At 38.6% G+C, this 19288-nt stretch overlaps 1 protein-coding gene across 1 annotated transcript in view; it reads left to right on the plus strand.

Moving 5' to 3' along the window:
* Positions 1–17577, plus strand: part of LOC133537434 (uncharacterized) — a 46551-nt gene extending 28974 nt beyond the window's left edge. The window contains exons 9-15 of the mRNA XM_061878440.1: positions 3530–3754; positions 6830–6946; positions 7022–7147; positions 7219–7402; positions 10534–10805; positions 10880–11016; positions 16364–17577. Coding sequence (XP_061734424.1) covers positions 3530–3754; positions 6830–6946; positions 7022–7147; positions 7219–7402; positions 10534–10805; positions 10880–11016; positions 16364–16522 — 1220 coding nt within the window. The 3' untranslated portion in view covers positions 16523–17577. The remainder of the gene's footprint in view (positions 1–3529; positions 3755–6829; positions 6947–7021; positions 7148–7218; positions 7403–10533; positions 10806–10879; positions 11017–16363) is intronic.
* Positions 17578–19288: the final 1711 nt, after the last annotated feature.

A 19288-nucleotide genomic window follows, 5' to 3' on the forward strand; every position in this document is an offset into this window, starting at 1 on the left:
CGTTTGACAGCTCTAGTTATTATCCATAACCCGCTCTCCCAACCTCTTGTCAAAATCTCCTCAACTTGTTTATGCTACGTTTGTGATGCAACATTTTTTGGTCCATTATTGTTTTGTTATTAACTATTATACTTTTTATTCTATTGACTATTGTAGTTTTTATGTTATTAATTTAGTATTTTTTATGTTAACTATTATAGTTTTTATTTATTAACTATTGTACGGAAAAGCAGGCTTAAATACAGAACGTGATTTGATAAACACAGGTGTGCGTCAAGGCAGGTGAAAATTAAGTTAAAAACAAACAACGAAGTGCACAAACTAAGAATCGAAGAGTCCAAGAACAAACAAGATACACAAAGGACTCAAAAATATGATCCTGCCGGCGGATCGTAAAAATAAAAACTATAATAATAAGTAACAAAAAAACTATAACATTTAGTAACATAAAAAACACAAAAACTATAATATTTAGTAACTTATAAACTATGATATTAAGTAACATAACAACTCTAATACAAACCCCGTTTCTATATGAGTTGGGAAATTGTGTTAGATGTAAATATAAACAGAATACAATGATTTCCAAATCCATATTCAGTTGAATATGCTACAAAGACAACATATTTAATGGTCAACTGATAAAAAAAAATTTTTTTGCAAATAATCATTAACTTTATAATTTGATGCCAGAAACACGTGACAAAAAAGTTGGAAATGTGGCAATAAATACTGATAAAGTTGAGGATATGCTCATCAAACACATATATGGAACATCCCACGGGTGTGCAGGCTAATTGAAAACAGGTGGGTGCCATGATTGGGTATAAAAGCAGCTTCCATGAAATGCTAAGTAATTCACTAACAAGGATGGTGTGAGGGTCACCACTAGGTAAGCAAATTGTCGAACAGTTTTAGAACAACATTTCTCAACGAGCTATTGCAAGGAATTTAGGGATTTTACCATCTACGGTCCATAAAATTATCAAAAGGTTCAGAGAATCTGGAGAAATATCTGCACGTAAGCGATGATATTATGGACCTTTGTTCCCCTCAGGCGGTACTGCAAAAAAAACAACAACATCAGTGTGTAAAGGATATCACCACATGGGCTCAGGAACACTTCATAAAACCACTGTTAGTAATTACAGTTGGTCGCTACATCTGTAAGTGCAAGTTAAAACTCTACTATGTGTGAATGTGTGTGTGAATGGGTAAATGTGGAAGTAGTGTCAAAGCGCTTTGAGTACCTTGAAGGTAGAAAAGCGCTATACAGGTACAACCCATTTATCATTTATTTACTATGTAAAGCCAAACCCATTTATCAATAACACCCTGAAACGCTCCCGTCTTTGCTGGGCCCGAGCTCATCTGAGATGTACTGATGGAAAGTGGAAAAGTGTTCTGTGGTCCCGACTGTTCACCGACTGAAGCTCTACATAAAACAAGAATGGGAAAAAATTCAGTTTATTAGTTTGAACATTAAATATCTTGTCTTTGTAGTGCATTCAATTGAATATGGGTTGAAAAGGATTTGCAATCATGGGATTCCGTTTATATTTACATCTAACACAGTTTCCCAACTCATATGGAAAGGGGGTTTATATATTAAGTAACATAACAACTATAATATTAAGTAACATAAAAACAATAATATTTTGTAACATGAAAACTATAATATTTAGTAACATCAAAAACATGATAGTAACTAACATAAACACTATTATGTTACATACAAATTATAATAAGTAACATACAAACTATAACATTTAGTAACATACAAAATATAATAATAAATAATATAAAAACTCTAATATTTAGAACATAAACACTATGATATTAAGTAACATAACAACTATAATATTAAGTAACATAAAAACGATAATAGTAATTAACATAAAAACGATAATATTTAATAACATAAAAACTATAATATTAGGAACATAAAAAACATGATATTAACTAGCATGAAAACTATTAGGTTACATAAAAATTATAACAAGTAACATACAAACCATAACATTTAGAAACAAAAAAACATAATGTTAAGTAACATAAAAACTATAGTATTAAGGGACATAAACATATTAAGTGATATAAAAACTATAATATTAAGTAACATACAACTATAACATTTAGTAACACAGAAACTATGATATTAAGTAACATAACTATAATATTTAGCAACATAAAAACTATAATATTTAGTAACATAAAAAACCATGATATTAACTAACATATATATGTATATATATATGTTACATAAAAAGTATAAGTAACATACAAACTATAACATTTAGTAGCAAAAAAACATATTAAGTAACATAAAAACTATAGTATTAAATGACATAAAAATTGTAATAAGGAACATAAAAACTATAATATTAAGTAACATAAAAACTATAACATTTAGTAACATAAAAAAAGAATATTAAGTAACATAAAAACTATAACATTTATTACAATAAAGAACATAACATACAAACTAAAACATTTAGTAATATAAAAAAACATAATATTTACTAACATAAAAACTATATTATTGTTAATTAACAAAAAAACTATAACATGAAGTAACAAAAAAAAACATATTAAGTAACATAAAAACTATAGTATTAAATGACATAAACATTGTAATAAGAACATAAAAACTATAGTACTAAGTAACATAAAAACAATAACATTTAGTAACATAAAAACAATAACATTTAGTAACATAAAAAAAAGAATATTAAGTAACATAAAAACTATATTATTATTAAGTAACATAAAAACTAAAACATTTATCCATCCATCCATTTTCTACCGCTTATTCCTTTTTGGGGTCGCGGGAGCGCTGGCGCCTATCTCAGCTACAATCGGGCGGAAGGCGGGGTACACCCTGGACAAGTCGCCACCTCATCGCAGGGCCAACACAGATAGACAGACAACATTCACACTCACATTCACACTCTAGGGCCAATTTAGTGTTGCCAATCAACCTATCCCCAGGTGCATGTCTTTGTAAGTGGGAGGAAGCCGGAGTACCCGGAGGGAACCCACGCGTTCACGGGGAGAACATGCAAACTCCACACAGAAAGATCCCGAGCCTGGATTTGAACCCAGGACTGCAGGACCTTCGTATTGTGAGACGGATGCACTAACCCCTCTGCCACCGTGAAGCCCACTAAAACATTTAGTAAAATAAAAAACATATTAAGTAACATAAAAACTAAAACATTTAATAACATAAAAAACCTAATATTTACTAACATAAAAACTATGTTATTGTTAATTAACATAAAAACTATAACATTTAGTAACAAAAAAAACATATTACGTAACATAAAAAATTTAACATTTCGTAACATAAAAAACATAATATTAAGTAACATAAAAACCATAATATTGAGTAACATAAAGGTTTGGCAAATATTTCTACAGCACAAACGTTGGAAAGTGGGAGATGTTGACAAGGTTGGCGGACAGGATGATGTCACTCGTCAGAAAATATATTTCAGAATAATTGAAAAACCGTAACGGCACAAAGAGACACATTTTTGCACAAATGTTCCACAAAGTTATTTGAATATTTGCGACGATAAGGGGACAACTTCACTCAGGTCGCTGTTTGCCGCGCTGTTCGCTAACCGCTGGTTCCCTGCAGAGTGCAGCTCGAAAAGCATCAGCTGCAAGAACGGGCTGTGCAAGCCCATGTTTTGGAAGTGTGACGGTGTGGACGACTGCGGCGACGGCACGGACGAGCAGAACTGTGGTGAGTCAGCGCCCCGGCGTCACGGGGAAATTGTCTAAAACAGCGGTTCTTAACCTGGGTTCGATCGAAAACTATAATATATAACCCTAGGGGTTCGGTGAGTCGGCCTCAGGGGTTCGGCGGAGGTCAAAACACACCCGACTCATCGTATGAATTCAAACGCCTATCGGCGTATTAAGGATACGGCAACAGCTGAATGATTTGCAAGTGTGTAATTTGTTGTGAGTTTATGCACTGTGTTGGTTTTCTTGTCTGAACAAGGTGATGTTCATGCACGGTTCATTTTGTGCACCAGTAAAAAAAACATGGTAACTCTTTAGTATGGGGGACGTATTCACCATTAATTAGGTCAGGGGTAGGGAACCTATGGCTCGCGAGCTATGTGGCTCTTTTGATGACTCCATCTGGCTCTCGGATAAAGCTGAGCTGACACTGCTTAACACAATAAGTAATGAATGATTCCACTTGTAATCAAAGTGTTAAAAATAACGTTCAAAATATAAAACATGCTCATGCATTTGAATCCATCCATCCTTTTTCTACCGCACTTGTTCAAGAAGTTGCATTAAGGGTAAGAAGTGATTTATTTATTATTGGTTAGTTTAGGGCTTGCCCTCCCGGGGGTTCTTCAGACCACCAAGCACCGACATGAGAGCCTGTTTCAGGGTTGCAATATTTTTTTATTTTTCAATAAGTCTCTCCGTTGCTTTCCAGCAATTGTCTTTTTCTCTTTCGTTCTCGCTCGCACTCTGGCTCCAGCCCCAACCCTGTCTCTCCTCCTGGCTGCTGCTTATAACAGGGCGACAGGTGATTAGATAACAAGGCCCAGGTGGACCATCTACGCACCTGTCGCTGATTTCGAGGCCGGTCCTGGCACATCCCGCTTCGCTGCAGGCCCGCATACCACGCCCCCTCCACAGTTAGCTTCAGAATAAAAATGTTATTACAAAGAATAGGAGACTTATTATATTGTAGAAATTGGTCTCACTTAAAAATGCACGCGTTTAGTTGTGTTCAGTGTCAAAAAAAATAATATATGGCTCTTGCAGAAATATATTTAAAAAAATTTGGATTCTTGGCTCTCTCAGCCAAAAAGGTTCCCGACCCCTGAATTAGGAGCTTATTAACATGCAAATTAGTAACATATTGGCTCTTAACTAGTCATTATTAAGTACTTATTAATGCCTTATTCAGCATGGGCGTATTATAACCCTAACTCTCTAACCCTGACCCTAACCAAATAACTCTGAATTAAGTCTTTGTTACTTAGAATATGTTCCCCGAGTGTCCAAATAACTCTAAATTAAGTCTTTGTTACTTAGAATATGTTCCTCTAGTGCAGTGGTTCTTAACCTGGGTTCGATCGAACCCAAGGGTTTCGTTGAGTCGACCTCAGGGGTTCGGCGGAGATTAAAACACACCCGACTCTTCGTGTAAATACAAACTTCTCCCTGTTGGCGTATTAAGGATACGGCAAAAGCTGATTGATTTGCAGGTGTGTCATTTGTTGTTTGAAGAAGGTGATGTTCATGCACGGTTCATTTAGTGCACCAGTAAAAAACATGGTAACACTTTAGTATGGGGAACCTAATCACCATTAACTAATTGCTTATTAACATGCAAATTAGTAACATATTGGCTCTTAACTAGTCATTAAGTACTAATTAATGCCTTATCCGGCATGGCCTTATTAGAACCCTAACCCTCTAACCCTGACCCTAACCCTAACCAAATAACTCTAAATTAAAGGCCTACTGAAATGAGATTTTCTTATTCAAACGGGGATAGCAGGTCCATTCTATGTGTCATACTTGATCATTTCGCGATATTGCCATATTTTTGCTGAAAGGATTTAGTAGAGAACATCCACGATAAAGTTCGCAACTTTCAGTGCTAAGAGAAAAGCCCTGCCTCTACTGTAAGTCGCAGACGATGACGTCACCCGTGTGATGGCTCCTCACATATTCACATTGTTTTTAATGGGAGCCTCCAACAAAAAGTGCTATTCGGACTGAGAAAAAGACAATTTCCCCATTAATTTGAGCGAGGATGAAAGATTCGTGATTGAGGATATTGATAGCGACGGACTAGAAAAACAAAACAACAAAAAACGTGATTGCATTGGGACGGATTCCGATGTTTTTAGACACATTTACTAGGTTAATTCTGGGAAATCCCTTATCTTTCTATTGTGTTGCTAGTGTTTTAGTGAGTTTAATAGTACCTGATAGTCGGAAGGGTGTCTCCACGGGTGTCTTGACGCGCAGTGTCTCAGGGGAGTCAACGGCAGCTATGAGCGGCACAAGATCAGCTTTTCTCCGGTAAGAACTGACTTTTTAACCACAATTTGCTCACCGAAACCTGCTGGTTGACATGTGGTCGGGATCCATGTTCTCTTGACCGCGGTCTAAAACCATAGGAAAGTTTCACCTCCAGGAATTTTAAACAAGGAATCACCGTGCGTTTGTGTGGCTAAAGGCTAAAGCTTCCCAACTCCATCTTTCTACTATGACTTCTCCAATATTAATTGAACAAATTGCAAAAGATTCAGCAAGACAGATGTCCAAAATACTGTGTAATAATGTGGTTAATGCAGACTACTTTTAGCTGTGTGTGTGCGCAGCGCTCATACTTCCTAAAAACCCGTGACGTCTTGGGTACACGTCATCATTACACGACTTTTCGAAGACGAAATTCCCGGGAAATTTCAAATTGTAATTTAGTAAACTAAATAGGCCGTATTGGCATGTGTTGCAATGTTAATATTTCACCATTGATATATAAACTATCAGACTGCATGGTGGGTAGTAGTGGGTTTCAGTAGGCCTTTAAGTCTTTGTTACTTAGAATATGTTCCCTTAGTGTCCAAATAACTCTAAATTAAGTATTTGTTGCTTAGAATATGTTCCCCATACTAAAGTGTTACCAAAAACATACAACTTTGTCTTGAATTTAAAAATAAAAAAAAAAGGGTTCGGTGAATGCGCATATGAAACTGGTGGGGTTCGGTACCTCCAACAAGGTTAAGAACCACTGGTCTAACAGGTGTGTAAACTGTGGGCTTGGTCCGTGCAGGCGGCTGTCGTCCCGACCAGCTCTCCTGTAAGAACGGCAAGTGCCTCTCAGAGAAGAGTCGCTGTGACGGGCGGGACGACTGCGGCGACGGGTCTGACGAGCTGGACTGTGCCCGAGGTAAACTCCCCGATGGGAAAACACTTGTTTGGCTTGTGGAGGTTTGGCTCTGAGGCTAGTTCACCCTTCTTGCAGGGTCTTTGCCCGTGAGCTGCACCGAGCTGACGTACAAGTGCGAGGACAACAGGTGCGTCAACAAGGTCAACCCGGAATGTGACGGCACCGCCGACTGCGAGGACGGCTCCGACGAGAAGAACTGCGGTGAGTGCGCTCGCCACTTGACTCTCCCATCTACTTCATGTTTGTTTGACCGGACCGTGCGGGCCCCTCAGACTGCGGCAGGAGCATGTTCAAGACCTCGCGCATCGTCGGTGGTCAGGAGGCGGAGGCCGGCGAGTTCCCGTGGCAGGTCAGCCTCCACGTCAAGGGCTACGGTCACGTGTGCGGCGCATCCCTCATCAGTCCTCAATGGCTGGTCACCGCCGCCCACTGTGTGCAAGATGACGCCAAGACTAGGTACCTTAGCTACGCCCTGACTGTGTAGCTCCACCCACACCTTAGCTCCACCTTGCCTTTTGGCCCCACACTAACTTTATTTTTTAACTCCGCCCACTGGCTGCTTAGGTCCTCCCTAATTGCATGTTCCGACCTTGCTGCATAGCCCCACCCATGTTTCCTTTACTCCGCCCACACTGTCTTAACTCCACCTTCTCCAAGCACCATTCTTGCATCATCGCCTCATTTGTTTTTAGCTCCGCCCTCACTGTGTGTCACTAATCTTGATTAATGGCTCTGTCTTATTCTTTAGCTCCTCCCCTTTAAGCCCTTCGTATTGCTTAGCACTAACTTTTAGGGCTGCAACAATTAATCGATTAATTTGATTAGAAAAAGCTTTGATTTATATTTTGTGGCTTATATTATTCGTATAATGAGTGTAACCGCTTCAAAGAATGTGAAACAAATTGGATAGAAGGTAATTAGAAAGTATCAGACATAAATCAAAGGGAAAAGAGAATAAAACAGGTCAATGGGAGATAAAAGAAGGCATATAGAAAAAAAAATAGATTGATAAAAGGTAAAAGATTAAAAAGGTAAATCAAAGGTAAAAGAAGGTAAATAAAGGTAAAAGAAGGAATATAGAAGGTAAAACAAATAATTAAAAGGTAAAAGGAGGTCAATGGAAGGTAAAAGTAGTGAATAAAAGGTATATTAAAGATGAAAGCAAGAAGGAATATAGAAAGTAAAATAAGTTAAATAGAAGGTAAAATAAGGTAAATAAAATGTTACACAAGTTTAACAAAAAGTAAAGGAAGGCAAAGGAAGATAAAACAAGGTGAAATGAAGGTCAAATACGGTAAATGAAAGGTAAAAGGTTAATTGAAGGATTTATTAAGTAAGATTTCCTCCAAACCTAACAATGCTGGGAATTGTGGCCAAACAGCTGAAGTTTTGTTTCATCTGACATCACATGGACAAAGATAAGACCTTCTGGAGGAAAGGTCTGTGGTCAGATGAATCATAAATTGACAAGTTAGATAGAAGGTAAATTAAAGTAAGTAAAAGGTAAAATAAGGGAAGTAAAAGGCAAAGGAAAGTAAATAGAAGAAAAAATAAGTTAAAAGGTGAAGAAAGTTAAATAAAAGGGAAATTAAGGTAAATAAAAGTTAAGAGAAGCTAAAACAAGTTAAATAGAAGATATGTAAAAGGTAAAGCAAGGTAAATAGAGGGTATTGAAGGTAAAGGTTGGCACAAAAATTGTTATTGCAACGATTTTCCCTTAAACACACAGAGGCTACAAAGTGTGTGTATCCGATTACTCAATTAATTGAATAAAAGCAATGGCTCGATTACTTGATTAATTGGACAAACTAATGGATGGATTACTGGATTAATCTAACAAAATAAAGGCTATATTAGTTTATTAATCGACAAACTAATGGATGGATTAGTCGATTAATTTAACTAATTAATGGCTACATTACTTCATTAATCGAACAAAGTATGGATAGATTAGTTGATTAATCAAACAAACTAAAGGCTTGAGTAGTCGATTAATCGACAAACTAATAAATAGATTACTTGATTAATTAAACAAACTACAGGCTAGAGTAGACGATTAATAGAAAAAACTAATGGCTACATTATTTCATTAATCAAGCAAATTAATGGATAGATTAGTTGTTTAATCCAACAAACTAAAGGCTAGATTAGTCGATTAATCGACAAACTAATGGATAGATGACTTGATTAATTAAACAAACTAAAGGCTAGATTAGTCGATTAATTGACAAGCTAATGGATGGTTTAGTCGATTAATTGAACTAACTAATGGGTAGATTAGTCTATAAATCGACAAACTAATGCCTAGATTAGTCGATTAATAGAACAAACTAATTTAACTAACTAAAGGCTTGATTAGTCGATTAATCAACAAACTAATGGCTAGATTACTTGATTAATTGAACAAAGTAATGGATAGATTAGTTGATTAATTGACAAACTAATGGCTACATTACTTCATTAATCGAACAAAATAATGGATGGAAAAGTTGATTAATTAAAAAAGCTACCGGCTAGATTAGTCGATTAATTGACAAACTAAATGTTAGATTAGTTGATTAATCGACAAACTAATGGATAGAATAGTTGATTAATTGAACAAACTAATGGGTAGATTAGTCTATTAATTGACAAACTAATGGATGGATTAGTAGATTAATCAGACAAACTACAGGCTAGATTAGTCGATTAATAGAAAAACTAAAGGTTAGATTAGTTGAATAATCGACAATCTAATTGATCGAATAGTCGATTAATTGAACAAACTAATAGGTAGATTAGTCTATTAATCAAACAAACTAAAGGCTAGATTAGTCGATTAATTGACAAACTAATGGGTAGATTAGTCTATTAATCAACAAACTAATAGATGGATTAGTCGATTAATCAAACAAACTAAAGGTTAGATTAGTCGATTAAATGACGAACTAATGGATGGAATAGTCGACTAATTGAACAAACTAATGGGTAGATTAGTCTATTAATCGACAAACTAATGGACGGATTAATTGATTAATCAAACACTAATGGATAGATTAGTGGATTAATCAAACATATTAAAGGTTAGATTAGTTGATTAAATGACAAACTAATGGATGGAATAGTCGACTAATTGAACAAACTAATGGGTAGATTAGTCTATTAATCGACAAACTAATGGATGGATTTGTGGATTAATCAAACACACTAATGGACAGATTAGTGGATTAATCAAACATACTAAAGGCTAGATTAGTCGATTAATTGAACAAACTAATGGATAAATTAGTCGTTTACAAAAATAATTGATAGCTGCAACGCTACTAAGATAGCTGTGTAGCTCTAGCCACAATTCCTGGTTCCACGCCCACCTTTAAGCCCCACCCATATTGCTGAGCACTAACCTCGATGAATACTACCACCTTATTTTCTAAGCTCCGCCCTCATTTTGAAGCACGTTCCGCTTCGCTCTTTCCTGAGTGTTTAGCCCCGCCCTCACTCGTTACATTGTCCTTTCTGCGACGCCCCTCCCTCCTAAACGCTCGCGTGCCGCCCCTTTTGCTTAGCTCCGCCGCCCTGCCGCTAACACTGATAAAAAATGTGCGCAGGTACTCCCAGCCCTCCACCTGGGAGGCGTACATGGGCCTCCACACCCAGGGCAAAATCCCCAGCACGGTGGTGAAGAGGAACCTGAAGAGGATCATCGCGCACCCAAACTACAACGACTTCACCTTCGACAACGACATTGCCCTGATGGAGCTGGACAAACCGGTGGTCTACAACGACTACATCCGGCCCATCTGCATACCGGCCGCGCAGCACGACTTCCCGGTGGGGAGCACGGTGTGGATCACGGGCTGGGGCGCCACGCGGGAGGGAGGCGAGTCTCCACACTGAGCGCCACGATATTGAACCATCACCACCGTAAACAACGTCGTTGTGCACATGCTTCAGGTTTCGCCGCAACGGTGCTGCAGAAGGCGCAGGTCCGCATCATCAACCACGGCGTGTGTGACGGTCTGATGGGGGGGCAGCTGACCACCAGGATGACGTGTGCCGGCGTGCTGAGCGGAGGAGTCGACGCTTGTCAGGTGACATCACTTCCTGTCTTTTCCCTCTTGCCCAATGTTTGAGACTAAAGCGGGTACAGTGGAGTCTCCATTTACAAACTTAACCTCTTAAGGCCCAAGCTGTTTGTTTACATGCTTTTTTTATTTCTCTTTGCTATTTGGGCTTATTTGACCCTAATTAGAATTAAAACTAAGAATAATCTTTTGATATGATGCTATTTTTTACTTTTACACTTATTTTTTCCAAATTCCATTGTATGTTATACTCTTCTGACACCACCAGATGGCAGTATAAGTGTCCACATAAGCGGCCATAAGACCCCAATTCAGTAGTGTACACAATTTTGGAAATAAGAGCTAAAAGGTGCTGTCCACGCATGTGGCCACTAAACCTTTAGAGGTTTAAAGTGGCTGTAGTGTGGAAATACAAGTTGAAGTCATCATCATATTTGTCTGATTTATGACACCTAAACACCTCCAAAGTTTGCAAATAAATAAATATGATCAAAATAGTGTTCATCTCACGGAGATTCCTAAGCCATTTTGAGACCACAGATCCTTTCCCCATCAACAATGCTAATCAAGCAGACTTTGTGAGATCCAACAATGATGACTTTGTGAAAAATTATGATTAAGACCCAAGCTGTTTATTTACATGCTTTTTTTTTTATTTCTATTGCTATTTGGGCTTATTAGACCCTAATTAGAATAAAAACTAAGAATCATCTTTTTATATGATGTACTTAGTCCATTAGTACACAAACGTGTACTTCATGTGTAGTGACATGCTAATTTTTACTTTTACACTTTTTTTTTCCAAATTCCATTGTATGTTATACTCTTTTGATACCACCAGATGGCAGTATAAGTGTCCACATAAGCGGCCATAAGACCCCAATTCAGTAGTGTACACAATTTTGGAAATAAGAGCTAAAAGGTGCTGTCCACGCATGTGGCCACTAAACCTTTAGAGGTTTAAAGTGGCAGTAGTGTGGAAATACAAGTTGAAGTTATCATCATATTTGTCTGATTTATGACACCTAAACACCTCCAAAGTTTGCAAATAAATAAATATGATCAAAATAATATCCATCTCACGTAGATTCCCGAGCCATTTTGAGACCACAGATCCTTTCCCCATCAACAACAATGCTAATCAAGCAGACTTTGTGAGATCCAACAATGATTACTTTGTGAAAAAATTATGATTAAGACCCAAGCTGTTTGTTTACATGCTTTTTTTTATTTCTCTTTGCTATTTGGGCTTATTGGACCCTAATTAGAATAAAAACTAAGAATCATCTTTTTATATGATGTACTTAGTCCATAAGTACACAAACGTGTACTACATGTGTAGTGACATGCTAATTTTTAATAAATAAATATGATCAAAATAGTATTCATCTCACTAAGCCATTTTGAGACCACAGATCATTTCCCCATCAACAACAATGCTAATCAAGCAGACTTTGTGAGATCCAACAATGATTACTTTGTGAAAAATTATGATCCAGGTCCTTATATTTGTTTATAAAAGGGGGAGTTTCATCTCTGGGTTGCCCCAAGTTGAGGAGTTCTAGTACCTCAGAGTCTTAATCCAGAGTGAGCTCCTCTCCCTTAGAAAGAGGGTGAGAAGCTTTGTTATTCGGGAGGAACTCAGAGTAAAGCCACTGCTCCTCAATAATTTCTACACCTCATTTTTTTGTGATAGTGATTGGAGCACATACTTGTTGGTCACAAAAAACATTCATGAAGTTTGGTTCTTTTTTGAATTTATTATGGGTCTACTGAAAATGTGAGCAAATCTGCCGGGTCAAAAGTATACATACAGCAATGTTAAAGGCCTACTGAAACCCACTACTACCCACCACGCAGTCTGATAGTTTATATATCAATGATGAAATATTAACATTGCAACACATGCCAATACGGCCGGTTTAGTTTACTAAATTACAATTTTAATATTCCCGCGGAGCTTCTTGTTGAAAACTTCGCGGAATGATGAAGCGTATTTGTGACGTCTCGGGTTGGAGGGGACATATTAGCCCAGCACCACGCACAGCTAAAAGTCGTCTCTTTTCATCGCATAATTACACAGTAATTTGGACATCTCTGTTGCTGAATCTTTTGCAATTTGTTCAATTAATAATGGAGACTATAAAGAAGAATGCTGTTGGTGGAAAGCGGTGAATTGCAGCTGCCTTTAGCACCGGAACACAGTCGGTTTTTCTTTGTTTATTGTGAATCTTTAACACAGAGTGGTCAAGCGAACATGTTTCTCTACGTCAACCAGCATGTTTTTGGATGGGAAAATTGTAATATTAAGTCGGCTCTTACCGGAGACTTGAGTGGATTACGCGACCTCATCCTGCAGCTCAAAAAAGCAGCTGTAATCTTGGCTCCTCGGCTTTTCTCTGAGACACTGGCGTTCACCGCGGCCATCCGACTTTCAGGTATGACTTTATAATCTCACTAAAATACTATTAACACAATAAGCAAGTAAGGGATTTTCCAGAATTATCCTAGTAAATGTGTCTAATTACATCTGAAACGCTCCCACTGCCGCCACCTGGAGCCATCGCCTTTTCTTTTTCTTTTTTTTTTTTAATAGTGCTTCACTCTAACTTTTGTCATCCACTAATCTTTCATCCTCACTCAAATTAATGGGGAAATCGTCGCTTTCTCGGTCCGAATTGCTCTTACTGCTGGAGGCTCACATTATAAACAATGTGAGGATGTGAGGAAACCTCACACCGGTGACATCACGCGCACATCGTCTGCTACTTCCGGTACAGGCAAGGCTTTTTTATTAGCGACCAAAAGTTGCAAACTTTATCGTCGATGTTCTCTACTAAATCCTTTCAGCAAAAATATGGCAATATCGCGAAATGATCAAGTATGGACCTGATATCCACGTTTAAATAAGAAAATCTCATTTGAGTAGGCCTTTAATATTTGTTTACATGTCCCTTGGCAAGTTTCACGGCAATAAGGCGCTTTTGGTAGCCATTCACAAGCTTCTTCTTGACTTTTTGACCACTCCTCTTGACAAAATTGGTGCAGTTCAGTTAAATGTGTTGGTTTTCTGACATGGACTTGTTTCTTCAGCATTGTCCACATGTTTAATCCAGGACTTTGGGAAGGCCATTCTAAAACCTTCATTCTAGCCTGGTTTAGCCATTCCTTTACCACTTTTGACGTGTGTTTGGGGTCATTGTCCTGTTGGAACACCCAACTGCGTCCCAAGACCCAACCTCCGGGCTGATGATTTTAGGTTGTACTGAAGAATTTGGAGGTAATTCTCCTTTTTCATGGTCCCATTTACTCTCTGTGAAGCACCAGTTCCATTGGCAGCAAAACAGACCCAGAGCATAATACTACCACCACCACGCTTGATGGTAGGATGGTGTTCCTGGGAGTAAAGGCCTCACCTTTTTTCCTCCAAACCCAATGCTGGGTATTGTGGCCATACAGCTCAAGTTTCGTTTTGTCTGACACCACATGGACAAAGATAAGACCTTCTGGAGCAGGGGTGTCAAACTCAAATACAGAGTGGGCCAAAATTTTAAACGGAACAAAGCCGCGGGCCAAGGTTGAACAAATTAACCTTTTATAGGGACCCAAACAAGTTTTGCATTGAATATTGACCAAGCAAGGCTTATAAAACTTTATAGTGACATGCAAAATCGAGTTTTTAATAATAATAATTAAAAAATATCAATGGCATATCAAATAAAATAAAAATACAAATTGAATGCCTCTTTTCGGCGGGGGGTTTGAGTAGGGCGGGGTTTGGTGGTAGAGGGGGTGTATATTGTAGCAACCCGGAAGAGTTAGTGATGCAAGGGGTATTTGTTCGGTTGTGTTTATGTTGTGTTACGGTGCGGATGTTCCCCCGAAATGTGTTTGTCATTCTTGTTTGCTGTGAGTTCACAGTGTGGGGTATATTTGTAACAGTTTTAAAGTTGTTTATACGGCCACCCTCAGTGTGACCTGTATGGCTGTTGACCAAGTATGCCTTGCATACAGTTGTGTGTGTGTATGAGCCGCATATATTATGTGAGTGGGCCGGCACGCTGTTTGTATGGAGGAAAAGCGGACGTGGCGACATGTAGAGAACGCCAAAGGCAGTGCTTTTACGGCCCGCCCCTAATATTATTGTCCGGGTGGGAATCGGGAAAAATTCGGGAGGGGCACTGAACGTTGGGAGTCTCCCGGGAAAATCGGGAGGGTTGACGAGTATGAGTATTAGTGGTGAATGCGGTGTTACAGTGGCGGGCCAGCTCTAATGTTAATTTGATATTGCCTCAAGGGCCAAATGAAATTACACGGTGGGCCAAATTTGGCCCGCAGGCCAGAGTTTGACACCCATGTTCTGGAGGAAAGGTCTGTGGTCAGATGAAACGAAAATTGAGCTGTTTGGCCACAATACCCAGCAAAAGTGGTAAAGGAATGGCTAAACCAGGCTAGAACAGTGGTTCTTAACCAGGGTTCGATCGAACCCTAGGGGTTCGTTGAGTCGGCCTCAGGGGTTCAGCGAAGCCTCTGCAAGATACAACTGACTCATTGTGTATATAAAAGCTTCTCCCTATTGGCGTATTATGGACACCCCCAAACAATGTTCCCTGTAATTTTCCATCTGATTTGGAGGTGTGTAATTTGTTGTGAGTTCATGCACTGTGTTGGTTTTGTTCTTTGAACAAGATAATGTTCATGCACAGTTCATTTCGTGCACCAGTAAAAAAACATATAACTCTGTCTTGAATTTGAAAAACATTTTTATTTTTCACTAAAAAAGGGTTCGGTGAATGCGCATATGAAACTGGTGGGGTTCGGTATCTCCAACAAGGTTAAGAATCACTGGGCTAGAATGAAGGTTTTAGAATGGCCTTCCCAAAGTCCTGACTTAAACGTGTGGACAATGCTGAAGAAACAAGTCCATGTCAGAAAACCAACACATTTAGCTCAACTGCATCAAGGTTGTCAAAAGGAGTGGTCAAAAATTCAACCAGAAGCGTATTTTTGCCGTGAAACTTGCCAAGGGACATGTAAGCAAATATTAACATTGCTGTATGTATACTTTTGACCCAGCAGATTTGCTCACATTTTCAGTAGACCCATAATAAGTTCATAAAAGAACCAAACTTCATGAATGTTTTTTTCTGACCAACCAGTATGTGCTCCAATCACTCTATCACAAAAAATAAGAGTTGTAGAAGACTTTTGACCCCTGCTTGAGTGCATCAGAAACTGTGCGTACATTTTCTGGATTTCAACGTATGGACAGTTTTTAAGCAGGGAATCCACGCAACTCTTAATACACGAGGCCCCCCAGCACAATGCCAACACATGCCTTTGTCTTCCTCAGGGCGACTCCGGCGGGCCGCTCTCCATCCCATCGGGCAACCGCATGTTCCTGGGCGGAGTGGTCAGCTGGGGGGACGGCTGCGCGCGCAGGAACAAGCCCGGAATCTACACCACGGTCACCAGATTCCGCGGCTGGATCAAACAGAAAACGGGGGTGTAGAAGAAAGGGCCCCGGGGCCTCGGGACACAAACATGGACTGAGACACGCACGTCAGTGTGTGCCGTCAAACTTGCCAGCCTCGACGGGTGCGGCGCGAGACTGCCCCCTGCTGGGCTGGCAGCAGCAATGTTCTGTGTCCACTGTGATTTGTAAATAGCTTTTATTGGCCGTGTTAGCATTTTGCTTTTTCCTGGTCTTTTCTCCGCCATACACTAAAGACAAAGCTCAATCCACCCTACCTCCTCGGACACAGTCCACATTTAACCTCTTTAGTCAGAGGTCCCCGAACGCATCTTTGGTTTGAAATACCTTAGCAGCGATGTCATCACCACAGAGAAGGCTTTTCAAAAATAGATTTTATCTCAACAAGTAGGCGGTGCAACAGTCAGTGTGCATTTTTTAGCAGATGTTTTAAATAAAATATTTCTAATATAAGTCCGTGTTCCATGTATTTCTCTACTGTGACTTGTTACTTCCGTATTGAGGCCCTTAACATGCACGAAAAGTCCCCATAGTTTTCAGCTGTGTCAAGTATGGCGTAAAATGTTATATTTTTGGGGTCCTGGAAATGCCACCTACAGAATTAGGAAAAAAAAAAAAATACCAGTTTCACGTATTGACACGAAAATGGCAGAAGACTTCTTTAAAGACGGCAGGCTCATAAAAACTCTTGGGAGAAGTTCGTTAAAGAACGATCCCATTTTTCCATTTTTTTTTAAAATAGATAGATAGATAGTACTTTATTTGGCCAAATTTAATTGGCCAAAAACCGTCAGAGTTAAGTTTGACGCGATACCACACCCAAGTTTTACGGCGTAGGAAAAATGTGTTCGCAATTTGTTACTACTTGTGTGCATAATTTAACATATTTCACTGTTTATTCATGTTTAACATATTATAATACTATCATATTGTCTACTACAGTGGTTCTCAACCTTTTTTCAGTGATGTACCCCCTGTGAACATTTTTTTAATTCAAGTACCCCCTAATCAGAACAAAGCATTTTTGGTTGAAAAAAAGAGACAAAGAATTAAAATACAGCACTATGTCATCAGTTTCTGATTTATTAAATTGTATAACAGTCCAAAATGTTACTCCCGGTAACAGTTCGAGATGCCACCTCAGTAGAAGCATTTAGGTCTCACTTTAAAACTCATTTGTATACTCTAGCTTTTAAATAGACCCCCTTTTTAGACCAGTTGATCTGCCGTTTCTTTTCTTTTTCTCCTCTGTCCCACTCTCCCTTGTGGAGGGGGTCCGGTCCGATGGCCATGGATGAAGTACTGGCTGTCCTGAGTCGGGACCCAGGATGGACTGCTCGTCCAGAGTCGGGACCCAGGATGGACGGCTCGCCTGTGTTTCGGTTGGGGACATCTCTGCGCTGCTGATCCGCCTCCGCTTGGGATTGTTTCCTGTTGGCTCCAGGGTGGACAGGACACTCGCTTCTGTGTTGGATCCACTTTGGACTGGACTCTCGCGGTTGTGTTGGATCCACTATGGATTGAACTTTCACTGTATCATGTTAGACCCGCTCGACATCCATTGCTTTCGGTCCTCTAGAGGGGGGGGGGGTTGCCTACATATGCGGTCCTCTCCAAGGTTTCTCATAGTCATCATTGTCACCGACGTCCCACTGGGTGTGAGTTTTCCTTGCTCTTATGTGGGCTCTACCGAGGATGTCGTAGTGGTTTGTGTTGTGGTTTGTGCAGCCCTTTGAGACACTAGTGATTTAGGGCTATATAAATAATAATTGATTGATTGAAAATATTGCTCATTTGTAGTGGTCTTTCTTGTACTATTCGGAAAAAAAGATATAAAAGTAACTAAAAACTTGTTGAAAAATAAACAAGTGATTCAATTATAAATAAAAATTTCTACACATAGAAGTAATCATCAACTTAAGGTGCCATTTTTGGGGATTGTAATAGAGATCCATCTGGATTCATCAACTTAATTCTAAACATTTCTTCACAAAAAAATAAATCTTTAACATCAATATTTATGGAAAATGTCCACAAAAATGAATATTGCATTGTTGCATTTCTTTTCACAGTTTATAAACTTACATTCATATTTTGTTGACGTATTGTTCAATAAATATATTTATAAAGGATTTTTGAATTGTTGCTATTTTTAGAATATTTTTTTAAAATCTCACATACCGCTTGGCATACCTTCAAGTACCCCCAGGGGTACGCGTACCCCCATTTGAGAACCACTGGTCTACTACATTTCAAAATTAATTTTAACTCAAAAATTTTATACAGATAGAAAACTTTTTTTGTAGGTTTTTTCAAACCATCTATTTAGAATCACGGTACCGTTTAATGCCCAGGTAGCAAAAGGAGTACAAAGATTACCGCCGAAACGGAACCGTGAGTTAGAATGGTAGGCTGAAGAGCTATGAGCTATGATGCAATCCTTAATGTTCATGTACCAGTTGACAAAAATTTAACAATTGTCATGTTTGCTAAAATTATAGAATATAAGATCTCTGTCCTTTTTAATCCAACAAAGCATAGCATGCTTGAACGTAAGATATATGTAAAATTGTTAACACTAGTGTTGCCTATTATATCATATTTTAAATTTGGTAAACTATATAAACTGTGTAGAACTGCTTGAAAACTAAACCATGTTTAGAAGAAAATAAAAACAGTTGAGTAACATCCTATAGTACTTTTCTAATGTATATCACACATCAAAGCTAATTTTGATGCGAAAGGTATACACTTTAAATTATAAAATCTTAGGCTACGAGGCTA

This window comes from Nerophis ophidion, linkage group LG18 (genome assembly GCF_033978795.1).
Source record: "Nerophis ophidion isolate RoL-2023_Sa linkage group LG18, RoL_Noph_v1.0, whole genome shotgun sequence".
Taxonomy (NCBI): domain Eukaryota; kingdom Metazoa; phylum Chordata; class Actinopteri; order Syngnathiformes; family Syngnathidae; genus Nerophis; species Nerophis ophidion.